The sequence below is a fragment of the Andrographis paniculata genome, unplaced genomic scaffold (assembly GCF_009805555.1).
Source record: "Andrographis paniculata isolate CXL003 unplaced genomic scaffold, ASM980555v1 Contig36END, whole genome shotgun sequence".
Lineage (NCBI taxonomy): Eukaryota > Viridiplantae > Streptophyta > Magnoliopsida > Lamiales > Acanthaceae > Andrographis > Andrographis paniculata.
Window position 1 is genome coordinate 435,748 of NW_026137569.1, and position 16,969 is coordinate 452,716.

General features: G+C 38.9%; 4 protein-coding genes across 9 annotated transcripts; 1 reads left to right on the forward strand and 3 right to left on the reverse strand.

The window, feature by feature from the left end:
• On the reverse strand, positions 1 to 1,905 carry LOC127249458 (tyrosine decarboxylase-like). Its single transcript, XM_051272237.1, has one exon. The coding sequence runs from the start codon at positions 1,713 to 1,715 to the stop codon at positions 162 to 164; it is 1,554 nt and encodes a 517-aa protein (XP_051128194.1). The 5' UTR covers positions 1,716 to 1,905; the 3' UTR covers positions 1 to 161.
• A 2,737-nt stretch (positions 1,906 to 4,642) lies between these two features.
• LOC127249460 (CSC1-like protein ERD4) lies at positions 4,643 to 8,007 on the reverse strand. Its single transcript, XM_051272239.1, has 5 exons — positions 7,280 to 8,007; positions 6,974 to 7,119; positions 5,756 to 6,876; positions 5,424 to 5,679; positions 4,643 to 5,334 (listed from the first exon to the last, which is right to left on the reverse strand). The coding sequence occupies exons 1-5, from the start codon at positions 7,548 to 7,550 to the stop codon at positions 4,936 to 4,938; spliced, it is 2,193 nt and encodes a 730-aa protein (XP_051128196.1). The 5' UTR covers positions 7,551 to 8,007; the 3' UTR covers positions 4,643 to 4,935.
• A 258-nt stretch (positions 8,008 to 8,265) lies between these two features.
• LOC127249461 (hydroxyproline O-galactosyltransferase GALT2-like) lies at positions 8,266 to 12,710 on the reverse strand. Of its 3 annotated transcripts, XR_007838338.1 has the most exons (9): positions 11,191 to 12,707; positions 10,671 to 10,903; positions 10,100 to 10,390; positions 9,884 to 10,012; positions 9,634 to 9,807; positions 9,431 to 9,538; positions 9,133 to 9,337; positions 8,908 to 8,993; positions 8,266 to 8,811 (listed from the first exon to the last, which is right to left on the reverse strand). XR_007838338.1 is itself a non-coding variant. In XM_051272240.1 (8 exons), exons 1-7 carry the CDS (start codon positions 12,113 to 12,115, stop codon positions 9,134 to 9,136), a joined length of 2,064 nt encoding a protein of 687 aa, XP_051128197.1. In that variant the 5' UTR covers positions 12,116 to 12,707; the 3' UTR covers positions 8,266 to 8,993; position 9,133. The 3 variants fall into 3 exon arrangements, 2 of the variants coding, with proteins under 2 accessions (XP_051128197.1, XP_051128198.1); XM_051272240.1 differs by having other exon boundaries at positions 8,266 to 8,993; XM_051272241.1 differs by lacking the exons at positions 8,266 to 8,811; positions 8,908 to 8,993; positions 9,133 to 9,337 and having other exon boundaries at positions 9,432 to 9,567; positions 11,191 to 12,710.
• A 1,476-nt stretch (positions 12,711 to 14,186) lies between these two features.
• On the forward strand, positions 14,187 to 16,966 carry LOC127249466 (WD repeat-containing protein LWD1-like). 4 transcript variants are annotated; one of them, XM_051272249.1, is made up of 2 exons: positions 14,187 to 15,355; positions 16,871 to 16,966. In XM_051272249.1, the coding sequence occupies exons 1-2, from the start codon at positions 14,315 to 14,317 to the stop codon at positions 16,949 to 16,951; spliced, it is 1,122 nt and encodes a 373-aa protein (XP_051128206.1). In that variant the 5' UTR covers positions 14,187 to 14,314; the 3' UTR covers positions 16,952 to 16,966. The 4 variants fall into 4 exon arrangements, with proteins under 4 accessions (XP_051128206.1, XP_051128205.1, XP_051128207.1 ...); XM_051272248.1 differs by lacking the exon at positions 16,871 to 16,966 and adding an exon at positions 16,182 to 16,530; XM_051272250.1 differs by lacking the exon at positions 16,871 to 16,966 and adding an exon at positions 16,011 to 16,040 and having other exon boundaries at positions 14,188 to 15,355.
• Positions 16,967 to 16,969: the final 3 nt, after the last annotated feature.

Consider the following 16,969-nt stretch of genomic DNA (forward strand, 5'->3'; position numbering starts at 1 on the left):
TGATTTGCAAAATTGAAACGATCTATCTATACATACGTACGTGGAAATTAATAATTATACTAATATAATTAAAGAAACAAAAGCATGGATAATATCGAATGAAATTTTGGATTATTGAGATGGAATTTTAATTTTAATTTGATGATATGAAATTATATAATTTATGATTGATATGAGGAGGAAGTGGAGAGGAGAGCATTGGCGTGTTCTTGGACCACCTTCCACGCGCAGATCACGTGCCGGTTCTCCGTCAGGCTGGCGCCGACGGCGAACCGCATCATGTACACGCCGCCGACCACCGCATGCGTCATGTAGATCTTCCCCGATTCGTTGATCGTTTCTAGAAGCTTCGCGTTGAAATTGTTCGTCGCTTCCTCCGCCGGCACGGCGGTCTGGAGCTGATTCTTGCCGGAGATCTCCACCGGCGAGAGGCGGAAGCAGACGGTGGCGAAGTTCCGGGGAACCACCACCTCGAACCGCTTGTCCATCCCGATTAGCCCCTCGAAATTCTTCGCCATTTTTATATGGCTGCGTAGGAACTTCCGGAGATTGGCGACGCCGTAGCTCCGGAGGACGAGCCAAAGCTTCAGCGACCGGAAGCGGCGGCTCAGAGTTATCTGCCAGTCTTTGTAGTCGACGACCTGCTTTGTCTCCGAAGCCTTGTTTCGGAGGTATTCAGGATACGTGGAGAGGGCCTGGACCAGGGCTCCGGGATCTTTTACCCACAGGCAGCAGCAATCGAGCGTCGTCAGGAACCATTTGTGTGCGTTGAAGCTGAACGAGTCGGCTTTCTCCACGCCGTCCAGAAAATGGCGATATTCCGGGCAGATGCACACGCTGCCCGCGTACGCCGCGTCCACGTGGACCCAAATTCCGTACTCCGCCGCCACGTCACAAATCGGGCCCAGAGGGTCCACAGCGGTGGACGACGTCGTCCCCACGGTGGCGCAGATGAAGAGCGGCGTAAGCCCTGATTCCACATCCGACTCAATCGCCGCCCTCAGCGCCGCCGCCTGGAGCCCGAAGGCGTCCGCCCTCTTGGTGGCGACGGCCCGGAAATTCCTCGGGTTAATGCCGGCGATCTGCGCCGCCTTCTGCAGCGCCGAGTGGGTCTGATCGGAGCCGTAAACGACCAGCTTGTTGATCTCATCTCTCCCGATTTTTTTCAGCGCCCGATCCCTGGCGGCGACGAGAGTACACAAAATGGCCTCGCAGGTAGTCCCCTGAAGAACGCCGCCGCCGCCGCCGGAGAAGAGAAAATCCGACGGCAGCTTCAGCATCTTCCCCAGCCAATCCATTACGATGCTCTCGAGCTCCGTCGCCGCCGGCGACGACATCCAATTAAATCCGACGACATTAAAGCCGGTGCTGAGCATCTCCCCTAGAAATCCGGCAATGCTCCCGCTGGACGGAAAATAAGCGTAATAATTAGGGCTCTGCCAGTGAGTGATCCCCGGAACGATGTCGTTTTGGACATCCCGGAGAATATCTTCGATGGGCTGAGGATCGTAGGGGGCAGAATCCGGCAGGCGTTCTTTAAGGTATCCCGGCCGGACTTGGCTCCGGACAGGGTACTTTTCGACGCTCCGGTAATAATCGGCGAGGAAGTCGATGACCAAATGCCCCTGCCGGCGGAACTCGTCGGCGTCGAGGGGCTTTATGGTGGCGCCGGCGAAGCCCTGATCGGCTTTCAATTGGTTCTGTAGGCTCCCCATTAAATCTGCAATATTATTACCTTAATAGAATCAAAGCAAACCAACCGATATATGGATTAGTTTGTCTGAAGATTATGGTCGATGGGGTGGGTTTTAAATAAATCACAAGACTGCAATAACTGCAAGTGATTTAAATCATATATATATATATACACACATAAATGATTGTATGTATATGTATATGTGCATGTAATTGTAAAATGTGATGTATGAATTGAATTGAATGGAATGGGTAGATGGGGCTTTAAGGGCAGACTAGACTAGAGTGGGTTGTTGGTATGCCTTTGCCATTGCTTTCAATTTTTTCTCCCAATAATTAATTAAACCAAACGGATTGAGGTGGGGTGGTGAGATTGCAAATTACTAATAAAAATTATTTTACTATTACTATTAGGCATGTCTTAAACAAACCAAGAGAGGCTAGAAATAAATAAAATATACAGAGCAGCCTAAATTTTACCAAATTCTAGACTACTCCCTTCTTAAAAGCTGGAATCGAGAAGGTCCCGGAGCACAAGTCGCAAATCATTTACCGCAGGGTTTGTAGCTTACGGAGGGAGTCGGGCTCCCGGGAGTGACTAAAACAATTGGCAACATTCCTCTGTGTCAGTGCGAATCTCTCCGACGGCGTATCTTCATTGTCTTTTAATTGCATTTTTATTATAGGTGTGCTTACCTCTAAATACACGATAAAATCACAATTAAAACACCTTATATTTTCACATGTTTTTATAATATATACTCATTTGTTTTAATATCATATTTATTATTTTATTTATTTTGTTTCCAAATTTCTAAAATTTCAAATATTCAAACAAAATAAAAATACAAATAAATATGCCCTGGCTGCTTTAGTGATTTTAAAAAATGATTATGAAAAAAATATATCAATATAATATATTTTTACTGAAAAAAAAAAATTATATTTCCTTCATTCCATCCACATATATATATATATATATATTGAAGGTTAGATATTTATGATACTAAAGAAAATCTTTAAAAGATTTGTTCTCTAATAGTTTTTCTTTCTTTGTTTTTTCTTTCTCTCTCTCTCTCTATATATATATCTTCACAATTGATTTTGAAATATTATTCCGAAAAATGAAATTGTTATTTGGATATTTTTAAAGCTTAAAAAAATGAAATTCTATTTTTATATGCATATTTTAACTGTAATTGCTCAATAGGAGTAATATAATTTTTGATCAACTATTGTCCGTGCTAATTAATATGAAAGTGCTGAATAAATAATTTACTTTCAAAATATTCATTTATATATTTGCATATTGACCATGATGATATAAAATATTGATTTCAAGAACTCTAATCCACTATTGTTAAAGGGCCTTTTAATTTATTCGATTGTTGATTTATGAACTAATTGTCTTGATTAATGTTTTGGTTTATGTATCTAACATACTAAATATTATCTTATAGTATATTACTTGTCAAACTACCCGGCTGTGTTTCGACATTTTACGTAGAGTCACACCAACTTGTCCATACTTTATTATTATAAAAGTATATGTTCATGCCATCTAACCAAATCCACCAACTTCAGAATTGTACCTTCTATTTTAGTAAAGGTACTAATCTCTTACTTTAGCCTCAAAGTGGATATACAACGAAAGACTTATAGTTTTAATATCATGTTAGATGATCTGGATAATTATCTCACTTAAAAACTTAAGGCGTTGGAAATATGTATCATTGATTTATTTATTTACATATTGTGGTGCAAACCTTAAGTTCTATATTGAAAATTTTAAAGAAAAGAAAAAAAAAAAAAAAAAAAACTACATATACATATGATAGTCACATAACATTTAAAAATAAAATATAGTATCATATTACAAAATAAATACAAGTATAAACATAATGTTTTCTTCTTTAACATGCAAAATTTGCAAATAAAAGACTAGTAGTTGGTACCATTGATCCGAAATTTGGATCGGTCAAGATTTTTGACCCATTCACAACAGCCAATCTAAAGTCCAAAGTGCCAATTTTAGACTATATTTAGTTATGTTCTCAAAGTTGTTTCGCATTAGAGAATATGCTTTTCACATAAAATAATATATTAAGATTTTATTCTCTATTTATAGTATCACATTCAATATTTATTTAAACTATATTAAAAAATTATTCTTATTTTATTATGTTATTCGCAAATCGTCAATCAAAATTTCAAAATATATAAAAATACAACTTTACTTTAATTTTGAAGTCTTTCCTACAAAAGTAACACGAGTCTTTCAATGTGTATATAGTAATTCAAGATGTCCAATTTATTTGTTTAATTAATAAAAAAAATGAAAGAATTTCACAACCTAGCAATGGGTTGTTGGGACTATATAACTATTTTTCTTGCAATTGATGTAGTGGGATTTGTTTTGTCATTAAATATTGCAACTAATCCATTTACATTAATTCACAATCAATCTTCTTCTTCCTCACATCAAATACATGTGGGGATGAGTGAGTGACAAAGTCATACATATACATACACATTCATTTGAGATTTGAAATTACAATTTGTCAAATCCCAAGACACATTACTAGGTACAATTAGGGTCAAAGTGAGGTGACAAGATCATTGTCAACTCAGTCTTTCTTGGTTGGTAGTAATTGGAAATAATGATTCTTTACACACTTTCATTGTAACGATGGAATTAAGGCTCCTGCTACTATTTTAATATTATTATCTATCAACTTCGTCAAAAAACAAACGCATATAATATTTTGTATTAATTTCAGCCTTCCAAAAGAGTAAAAAGGAAAATGACAAAAAATAAAAATAAAAATAAAAATATAGAATGTATTTACTTGTCATTTAATTTATACTTTCCCTATTATTATTATTATTATTATTATTATTATTATTATTTTCTTACAAAACAATAGAACAGAACAAAGGCCAAAAATGCACAGCAAATTTCTATCACTGAACTGAATAAACAAACATACAAACAAAACAAACATAATAGTGACGATGATGAATAGAATTACAAACACCAGAAGAAGATCAGATCCCCAAATTTGCCCAAACAAAGAATTCAAAATCCACAGACAGCCATAAACCAAAACAACTGCATCATCATCTTCATCGTATGCACAAAACAGGACAACAACAACAACAAAATGGTTGCTTCTTCTGACAACAATGTACATTAACAGATCAGATCACATTTCCTAAACTTAATTCCATAAATCATCATCAGACAACAAAGGAGCCCGCCCTCGACACCTGCGACAATGCATCATCAAACTGCTCTTCATCGGCCACCGCCGCCGCCGTCGTCTTGTCCGACACCAAACACGGAGGGATGAACGACCTGAACACCCCATCCATGGCGGGGGCTTCCTTCAGCTCCCGGCAGGCGACATCCAGCGCAGTGAACTTGAAGAATCGGTAGAACTTGTTCGTGCAGAAAACCGCAAAGATCACCGACAGGATCGGGAGAGGGATCAGAATCGGCGTGTAGGAGAACTCCTTGGTTCCAAAGTAGCCCAGCATTGTGAGCTGAAACACCACCAACGATGCCATCACCCGCACGAAAATGTGCGGCCACATCCTCCCATAAGTCTCGTAGGACGGCACATACACTTTGAGGACCTGATGACGTCGAAACACAACGGGATCAGCCGATCATCGCAACAATTCAACAACAACGATCAACAATTCAACAAGAACGATCATCGCACCTGATTCCGGAGAACGAGCCATCCCAAACCAAAGTATACGACGCCGAAAGGGATAATCAATGGAGCTATGACAGAATAACAAAAGACTATCATGACAATCAGCATGTCTGCCGGGATTCTCGTCGCATATCCAAGGTCTCCCGGAGCCCAAGCTTCGATCTCCTCAGCTACGGTTTTGCAGAGGTACTTCTTCTTCAGGTGAAATATGATTAGAGGAACTATTCGCGATAGCTCGAGCCCGTAGCTAACGAAGAACCTGAAGTCGCGCGAAAACACAATGCATTAGAAACCGAAACTAAACAACAATCGTTAATAAACGAAAACAGACGTACTTCAGCGCGACGAAAGTCAAGAAGAACGTCGCACTTCTCGGGAGGCTTCTTCCCAACAGCTCGGGTATAGACTTCGGATCGTTCAAAATCTCCTTGAACGAATCGAACAGCGCTGACCCCAACGTGATGCCAATGAACACATTCAAGACGTTAAAATAGAAGTACTTCCCGGAGGCAGCTCTCTGCGCGTGACTCTCCGAAACAATGCCCTCGGCCTTCGATAAGAACAGCAGGAACTTGGGCAACAATGCCAGAAAGATTATCAGCGCAAGCTGCGGCAAGTACGCCTCAAGAATCGTCTTGATCGCAGCTACTTTCACCACGGGCTTCAAGAACGGGAGGTATTTGATCAAGTTGCGCAGAGTTGTCACTGCAGAGATGAAGGCGATCGGGATCATGTAAAAGAAGATCGTCAAGAACACCAAGAAATAGATGGCGTATCGGCGAACCAGCCTCGCATAGTAATTCATCGCAAGATTGCTCCACAATATTTCCCGGCTTTCGGGAGCTGCCATAACTGTCCACTTATCTACGATTGCATCGTGCAGACTTTGCGACGCGGCTGCAGCAGTCACCCTGTTGTTAAAAAAGATGACGGCCGCAGATTGCTGCTTGTCTTTCAGAGTTCGTGCCTGCTCTGATTCTAACTTCACTGTCAACTCTTTTATCTTCTCGTCGTAGTAATCTAAAGCGTCGACCTTTTTTCCAATGAGGCCGAGAAAGCCAGTTTTAGTCGTCGGCTTTACTCCTTCAGGATTCGAAGTTGTTCTGGACTCTGAATATACGGCTTCGGCGTGCGCAAGCTTCTTCTTGAAGCCTTCCAATTCTTGATGGATTTTATTAGCCTCCTTGTTGTTAGTGACAACCATTGATCGATAAAATGTGTCGGGATAGATGGCCTTGAAGTAGGAGTCGACTTGCTCCTTCCTCGACCGGGCATCGGTTGTGGAAGGAATGTCGCGAACAACCACGGCAAATTGCTCGTCTTTCACCTCGGGCGACATCAGAGCCGCCGCCCTCAGGTGGGAGACATGGTTGTAAGCCTTCCATAAGAGGTAGCATGTAATGATAGAAACCCAATAGACAGCTGCAAGAAATGCCCACAATCGGTTGCTTTTTTGCTGCCGAAATGTAAGAACATGAATGAACATCAATTTCAGACCATCATATATAGCATGGATTATATATTCAGAAATCGAAAAGGATTGTAGTACTGACTTCGATATGCGCCATGGATAGTCTGTCGAGGTCATTGAAGCTATCTTTACTGGTAGCGTTGGCCTGTAGAGATCCATGAGCAGTCGCTGCCACGGGCAGCAGGACAGGGAGAAGAACAAGACCAGACAGGACAAAAATCCCCAAAACTGGACGATAAATTCGAAAACAGAAAGGTTTCATAATTGAACATGGAATTTCAATTTATTCGTTCGAAGAATTTATGGCAAGACTAGGCATCAGATTCAGAGAACATGGATCGGAGAAATTAAAGATTAGGTTATTATAGTATCTAATTAATATAATTACCAGTGGTGAGGAAGACAAAGTAGACAGCAGAATCGACGCCGGAGGCTCTGATGACGTCAGCCTCAGTGGAAGCTAGGGCTTCACGGATCCAAGCGAAAGGGCTCCGGCTCGAGTGAGATCCTTCGTGCGGATCCAATTTTCGTAGGATCCGATTCGGGTAGTAAACAACGTTGTTCCCCGGTCGGCGAGACAGCCACGTGAACAGCAGCATCAAGATGAGGAAAATCACAAACGACGTCGCCAACGACGTCACGAACGAGCTGAAATCCATAGCCGCCGCCGATGCCGATAAATTTCAGATTTCAGCGTATGGAATGACGAGGAAGGAAGAAGAAAACAAACAAACAACAACAACAGAGTAGCCGTTTGAGGGGGCGATTAGACACGGGAGGGTGGAGAAGTGACCGTTACAGGGAGCTGAAAGGGACAGGAGATGGAGATACAGTTGGGATCAAAAAAATATCTTTGGTACGTGGAATTCACAGGGAGATTCATCATCCATTCATACACACACACACACACACACACACCCTTCTACCCTTCTTCTTGAACATAAAAAAATTGGATATTTGTCCTGTTGATCTGAACGAGATTTAAACACACAGACTGTGACAATGGATAAGGAGCTTTTGTCCTCTTGCGCTTGCTTTCGTGTCGCCTTTTGATGCGGGCATGTGAACCGGACCGGAATGAGCAAATTCGATCTATACGTTCAATTAATATTTAATAAATAATGTGAAGCTATATATATAACTGCTAACGTTTTCGTGGTCCCTCTAAATGTGTAATGAATCGACAGCAGTAAGGTGAGCTGTATGCGTGTTATGATGTCGGCAAATTTAATTAATGTGACATGGATCATGATGGATTGAGTTTGTTGTGTTGAGATTTGCAACTGATCATGAGCACTTCAGTTTGATGATTATTGCGTTGGTGAGATGTGTATTTTGCGTGTGTGTACTTTGATTTAATTGAAGTTGGTGGGATTATTTTTATGCTTTTTTTTTTTTTTTTAATCGTTAAAATTGAATGAATTGCTGGTTTACTTTATATAATACTCTCCACTTTGTTGGTTCATTAAGCAATATTGAATAATAAAATTGTCGGCAAGCAAGTTTACACTGTACGGATAAATGTGACTGCGACCGCTAAAATTGGCAAAAGCGATAAAGCCAGATGTAAAGTAATAATTTGAAAATAAAAATAAAATACACAAACAATTAGAGATTCAAATTTTGATATGTTTTGGAACTATTTTGACTTCTGAATCAACTCAGAGATAATAAAAATTAGAATAAATTAATATAATATTTTAAAAAATAAGAATTGATAAACGGCGACAAAATAATGTTTTAAATACATATACTAACGTGTAAATACAGAAAATCATTCCAGCACTCTGCCTGCCGACAGATAAATATCCCATCCTCCAAGTGATTGCAAAATTGCTTGGCTTTGGGGCAACCTCTGACAGCCACGTGGAGTTTTTTTTAATGATCCTTTCCGATGTCGACCTTATCTCATACATACTTCTTTCACCAGATATTTTTTGTAAGTGCCAGAGTCTATCATCTATCATCTATCAATCAGCAGCATCAAAATCAACAAGAACAATGTAAACAACTTACTAAAATGCTTCGAGATCTAAGTCCATTCCTGGGTGGGCTATAAATATAATTTCCCCAGAATCTCCAAATCCAATCTTCATACAAATCTGTCGAATTGAATCCAGAGATTATATAACATTCTTACTTACAGTTACAGGCAACAGATTGACAAAACTAAGAACTTGGCAGAGAAGATAACATACGACATTTAACAATCAAAGTGTGGTTCCATATATCATGTCTTACCTCAAATATTACAGCAATGAGCGTGGCCATTGATCAAATTGTCCCACAAGCAGATCATCTGTCGGGGCGATTGGTAGTGCGCCGTGTGGTAGTCCTCCATGCAGCCAAATTGACAGTATTTCGAGGTGTGAGAATAGCTCACGCGCTTCGTGATGTTGAACATCTCGACCCACAGTCCCATGCTCACGTCCTCCATTTTGAATAGCTGCAATTTGGGAGATAAGTAGACATGAATTGAGTTGATCTATAAGAATGTGAACAAAAATGGTGATGTAAAAAGGGCGCCGGTAGCTCAAACCCGTAGACTACGCTTTGCACGGTGTGCCACAATGTATGAAGCAATATCGTTCGATATTATGTAACCGGGTCCATTAGCATAAGGTGGATAAATCTCCTCAGGCCACTCCTGCAGGAAAGTTAACAATTTTCCGCAAACTGGCAAACTTATGTAGACGCAAATGTATTTTTTATTTTAAATGAAGATGTGTCACGTGTGGTTACCTCATAAGAGACTGCCCATTTCCCGTTCCTAAGAGGCCGGTGCCAAAGATTTAGATTGCCCAAATACAATGATCCTCCCGGTTGCAAGTGTTCAATATCTTCTAAAATTTTGTCGACCCTAATAAAAGTATCGTCATCACACTTCATGATGTAAGCTGCCGAGACATTCCCCGCCTACAATGGCGATAGTTTTAAGAACTGCAACAGAACATTAATACGATTGATAAATGTGCAAGGTTGATTGACGTACCCCATAATCACAAATGGCGATAGTTTTAAGAACTACCAGCTCGTAACGATCCATAAACGGCAAAATCTCTATGTCCCCAAAATAAGCAGCCTCTTTCTTCAAAATTGCATTCAGCTCTTTCCTTGAATTCTACGAATTAGACCTTTTCGTATGAGTTAAACAGGGGCAACATGCAACCAAAAAATATTGAAACGATTGCCATGCCTGGCAGCGCACCAGTGCAACAAAGAAGCGAACAGCAACTTTGGATGTCTTGACAGGTTCAGATTGCATCCATGTCTTTCTTATAGCCATACGCTCTGCAAAGTGATCAGTGGCGGATAGAACCCCAATAAAAAGTCGAATATCACTTAACTGTGCAGAGAAGGATTTCCACTTCTCAGAGAATTCTAGCACTCTCTGGGGTGAGAAACTTGGATGGGAGGCTGGGAGAGAAGTAGCATATACTGAACGAACATCAACGTCGCCTTTGATTACTAGCCCTGTTGCATCTTCGAGCGTAAATCCCTAAATAATATTAACACCATTTTCACTAGCTAAAACTCATCAAAAGACATTTGAAACAACATAGAATCAACAGGTAAAGGAAATTTAGTTCTAAAATTCACTTGTGGAATCAAAAACAGAAAAAACCAGGCCTGAATAAAGTATGTAATCTGGAATAGTAGAAGGCCTGAATTTTGTTCAAATTTCCATTTGCATATAGTAATATTTTTGCATCCATGCTTCACCAGATAACATAACCTCAATAATAGATGGAAATATAAAGTAGGGTAATGTAACGCACCGTTCGATATGGAAATGATGTCACATGACGACCACCAACAATTACATGAAATCCATTGACTCCAGCAAGTATTGTCATAACAAACATCCGCCCTTCCTGAAAGGGAAATGGCCAGGTTACTTCTGGCTTTTCGGCACGTCCTATGAATCGCTCAAACCATGAAAACCTCTTGGAGTCTTTTGAATCTAAGATATCAGCACGCATCCATTTCTCACACCGCATGTAACCGTCAACTGTCGGGATAGAAAATATCAGATCCTTCATATCATCAATCAGGATACCACACACACATACACGGACATTATAAGGCATCCAATATGATCCTCACAAATTAGTAAGATTTCTAATGTTCCTATCAAGTTAAATGTAAAATGATTTATTGACATGCAACTCATCACCAATCAACAACCGCATACACAAATGACTTAATTACATATAGTTAATGCAAGTCATATCATATCTAATTTGATTTCTGAACCATAATGAATTTGAGCAGTCAAAGATGCCAAAAGGATGTTACCTAGCATATCATCATCATCGTCGCCGTCATCGTCATTGTCATCACTTTTGGAAGGTCTGCCATTGCACCTCTGAGCCTTTCCCCACTGCATCCTATAACAAGTATTGTGCTCAATAACTTGTAGATGACTCCAGTCGCCTCTTAGTCGGGGATTCAAATGTAAAATTTTCGGCGGATCCTCGCCATTCACAGCCTTCAATCCTTGCAATTCAACTATAAATTGCGACACCAAAACCAGTGCGGAATCAGGCCTCAATCTTGCTAGCTGCTGTACATTTTCATGGTGAGCAATGCGTGGAGTTCCCACCACCGTAATGGAAGAGCCCACAGCAAGTCCACACGGAAGGAACAAAATAGAATCTCTCTGGACTAATTCATCTCCATTCATCGAAAACCATGACGGACATGACTCGGGCTTCCCTTCAAGTATAGCCCTCGTATCTATCTCCTTTTCATCATATTCAGCAACTTCCTCCCAAGCCTTCAACCCCAAAGCCCAAGCCTCATCTGCCATTCGTTCCAGCACAGCTGAGCTACGAGTTTTATTCATCAGCCTCAGTAAGTTACCAGTTGTTATTTGACCATAGTTTCTCGGGGGCAGTTTTACCGGCAGAAGCCTATGACTAATCCTCTCTTTCAAAGCTTCTAGTGGGGGCTTTACAAAAGCATCTTGAATATCATTGTTCTGTAATATTCTCTGGAATCCATCAGAACTGATATGTGATTTCCTCTTTCGTGAATCCTCCACATCCCCAACTAAGAATCCATCTATTTCACCATTACTACCTCCATCACTTAAAACAGATGCACTTGCCAAATATTCAGGAAACTTGAAGAAAATAAGAATCATATAAAACACAGCTGCACCAAATAAAAGGTATAATAATTTGAACCTCACAGGAGGCTCTCCTTTAAACCTCTTCATCCCTGCAAATCCAATTACCAAGCAAAAACCCTCTGCAGAGGCCAAATCTCACTTAAGTCATATCTAACAATCACAGCAATCATCCAACTACCAAACACGTGCAATGCCTACGGCCTACAGATTCCAAATTCGAGACAGGACCGTCATCAAATCACTACGATGCATATCAATTCACTATGAGCATCCCTAACATAACTATAGCACATTCGTCTTAATTGACCTAAAATGCACGATATTAACAAACAATCATTACACTAAACAAAGATCATTCGTAACAAATGGATTGATTTGTAGATGGACATTCCTTTTTTTTATCCATTCAACTTCTTCATCGATAATCCAGATGCTCCTAACTCTCTTCACCTGCTCAAAAGACAAACTAAGCATAGCCACTTCCAAATCAAACTCGGCAGAAAAGAGGTTGAAAATTGGCAGCAGATCGATGCTCGGTCTTGAGTCTTGATGTGTTCATGGCTCGATAATACCCTAACATTTGCAGTACGGGGAAGCAAAGCAGGTTACAGACCGCACACTCCACAGGGAAGACTTCAGAAAGTCTATGGGAAGACCCAGTCGGAGTGAGTCAACTAGGCAAATTTATATCATCAGTGGGTTTGCATGTTACTTAACAAGTGGACTTCAATACATACATATATAATAGATTTAAAAATATAAATATATTATTTTAAATTAAATATTTAACTAATGTGTATTTAAATTATTTTAAATCTATTTTTATATATGACATAGAATTATATAAAAATTATAAAATATTACTTTTGAAAAATTATAATTTCAGAAAAATCTAGCACGAATTGTCCTAATATATATACGGATTAATAAAAATATACTACTTTGCTAAATACTTCCTCTGTAATTATTTTATAATATAAATAATTATAAATTAAAATTAAGATAACTAATTAATTTAATTAAAAAATTTTTAAAAAATAAATTAAAAAATTTAAAATGAGATTAAAGTGTGTAATTATTTTTAAAAAAGAAAAAATGATGTGGACATAGTATGTGAGACGGAAGAGGGAGTATAATTTTATTTCTTTATAAAAATATAAATAAACACACACAAAACCTTTTCATATAATTTTAATTATTTCGATTACATTACTGCCGAGTCAAAAATATTAATAACATTACATAATACTAATCAAGTAAAAATATTGTCTCTAGGGAATTAATTCCCGAGTTATTGCCGAATAAAAAAATCAATGAGTTTATGAAAATAAATATCTTTGCATCATTCTATTTTCTAAAATAAACATTTGAATTATTTTTTCACATGATTATATAATTTATATCATCAGTATATAATCTTTGGATCTCTGTATCCAATAGAATGAGATAATTATTTGGAATACTTCACATTAGAAATATTTTTGAACGGTGTGATTTCATATAAATATTATTTAAAAAATATAAATATATATTTTTACAAATAAAAATTTATATTGATAACATAAAACTTATTAATTGTATTTTTTACGAGTAAAATATATATTATGTTAGTAATTAAATATATAAAAAACACAATTAATATATATTTTATTCGTAAAAATATAAATATACTTGTATTTATATACTAACATAATATATATTTTATTCGTAAAAAACACAATTAATAAGTTTTATGTTATCAATATAATTTTTTATACCCTAACACCAATAACACAAGTGAAGACACCTATTATATAATTATAATTAAAATTAATTAATTATCTAGCTAATGTAACTATACTAATCGGTGAAGATCCTCTTTTTAAGAAAAATAAATAAATAAATAATTGTAGCCATTTTTATTACTCTTTCCTTAATACATGAAGTATTAATTTTTATTTATTTTTTTTTTATACAAAATTTTAAAAATAATTATATATTTTAATTATATTTTAAAATTTATACTTTAATTTATAAATTTTAATTAAATCATTAATTTTAATCATAGAGACCTTAATTGGAAGGACTGTGACGAAGCAAATAAAATATGACTCCAAAATACGCGTCCCGAAATGTCCACGTCGTGTTCGCAGTCACAGATATATATATATTAATATTATATAGAGAGACAGACTCAGTAGCGAAGAATACGACGATAGTGAAGTCGGTGGTCCTTCCTTCCGAATCGTTATTAGAGAGCCGGAGAAGGAAGAGCCGCCGGACGAGACGAAACCCTAGCCACCGAGAATGGGGGCGAGTAGTGATCCAAACCAAGACGGGTCGGATGAGCAGCAGCGCCGCTCCGAGATCTACACATACGAAGCCTCATGGCACATATACGCCATGAATTGGAGCGTGCGCAAGGACAAGAAGTACCGCCTCGCCATCGCTAGCCTCCTCGAGCAGTTCCAGAACCGCGTGGAAATCGTTCAGCTCGACGACTCTACTGGCGAGATCCGCTCCGACCCGGCCCTCTCCTTCGACCATCCCTACCCGCCGACCAAGCTTATATTTAACCCCGATAAAGACTGCCAGCGCCCAGATTTGCTCGCCTCCTCCTCCGATTTCCTCCGCCTGTGGCAGATTTCCGATTCCGACGGCGGGCGGCGCGTCGAGCTCAAAAGTTTGTTGAATAATAATCGCAACAGCGAGTTCTCGGGACCGTTGACTTCCTTCGACTGGAATGAAGGTGAACCGCGGAGGATTGGGACTTCGAGCATTGACACTACGTGTACGATTTGGGATATTGAGAAGGAGGTGGTTGATACGCAGCTGATTGCGCACGATAAGGAGGTTTACGATATTGCCTGGGGCGGGGCTGGGGTTTTTGCTTCCGTTTCCGCAGATGGCTCGGTTAGGGTTTTTGATCTTCGAGATAAGGAGCACTCTACAATCATATATGAGAGTTCGGAGCCAGATACGCCATTGGTGAGGCTAGGTTGGAACAAGCAGGATCCCAGATACATGGCTACTATAATAATGGATAGTAGCAAGGTAGTGGTTCTGGATATACGTTTTCCGACATTGCCGGTGGTGGAGTTGCAGAGGCATCTGGCGAGTGTGAATGCGATTGCGTGGGCTCCCCATAGTTCTTGCCACATCTGTACAGCAGGGGATGATTCACAAGCTTTAATTTGGGACCTTTCATCAATGTCCCAGCCGGTGGAGGGTGGGTTGGATCCAATTCTGGCATACACTGCTGGGGCGGAGATTGAGCAGCTGCAGTGGTCCTCTTCGCAGCCTGATTGGGTTGCAATAGCTTTCTCCAACAAGCTACAAATTCTGAGGGTATGAGTAGGCACTTCTGGTTGTGAATTAGTTGTACTTTACTGACCATTTACAACTGCGGGCAAGATTTATTTTTATTGGAACTTGGCACTGTCCAGTTTGTTGTTAGAACTCTAATTCAGGTTTCTTGCTCGGTTAATTAAAGGAACTGCTTTTTCTCTTTGCATGTGCTTCTGATAATTATGCTAATTTCCTTGCATAGATTGCTGTGCTTTATGTGCTCAAATATCTGGACAAATTATGCTTGGTTGGTTTGGTTTGTTCATTGAACAAACGTTTGGATGCTGAAAGTCTAACATCAGCTCATTACATGAGATGCAATTCGTTTAAGTATATAGCTGGTTTTATAAATGATGTTTGAATGCAGAATATACAAGCTTGTAGCCTAAATCACCAAAAATAATTTCTACTGCTCAATCACTTTACCTGCGCTTGTGATAATTGTGCGTTATGTGCAACTATCCGGATATTTCTGCTTTTTGGAGGATCATTGTTTTGTGCTTGGTTTGTTAATTATGCTATGTTTTGATCAGTGATATGAGAGAGGGAACAAGACTTTTGATGCTGGAACATGTAACATTAGCACATTACTTTGAGATGCTTTTTTTTAGGTACATGGTTGTATATGATCACACAAATTTTTGTTTGAATGCAGAATATGAAGCGCTGAATATCATAGTTTCAAAAATATTGTTTAGCTCTGCTAGATGCCATGTTTCTGAAAGTATTTCAACACTTAACCCAATAAGCCTCAGTTAACTTAGAAATCCTAAATATTGAATACAAGGTATATGTACAACTATAAGCTTGTGGTTTTATTACACAGCATTTGAACCACCAATCAATCCCTCATATTGGAGTGGAAACAAGATTAGTGGCATTTTGCACCCGAGGCCAGATCTGCTCTGTTGGCTTGGTTTGAAGGTTCCTGTAGACGGGTGACTTTACATCCGATGAATTTGGCTGTTAGTTGCCTGTGGCTTTTTTATTTGTTTGTTAAAGAAAATGCATTGAGGTAGAGATGGATAAGATGCTGCACCTTCAAGCTATTTTGTACATTTTTTATAGTTCTAGTCAACAGCAATTTTTACATGGTATTGTATTGTCCCTCTTGCGAATTTCTTTGTTCTATTTATTAATTAATCATGAAGATTCGAAGCAACATTGCTATGCTATTTAGCTCTGTACAAGTGAAAGATTGAGCATTTCTTAGATGAAGATCTTGATAGTGAGTCTTAGCTGAAAGTTGTAGTGGTTATGGACTTGAATATTCATCAAGGAGTGGAAAATTTGAAAGACACCTGCAGGGGTTCTGATCCCTTTGATACCATACCATCCATGTTCATGTGGTTAGTTTTGCTACTAATGTCTGATTAACACAACACACCTTTGAGGTAATGTTAATCACCACATTCATTTGCTGGTTTAACATTTTTATGCCTTGCTTGTTTCTTTCTTTGACGTTTCATGTAATTGATTCTGTGCATCTAAGTAAGATCCTCAATCTCTATGAAGCAATACAATATTACAACACAAGTCAAAATGAATCCTCATCAGCTGCTACATAACTTGCCGATTCGATTTCAAATCAATTAAAGCTGCTCCATCGCAAAA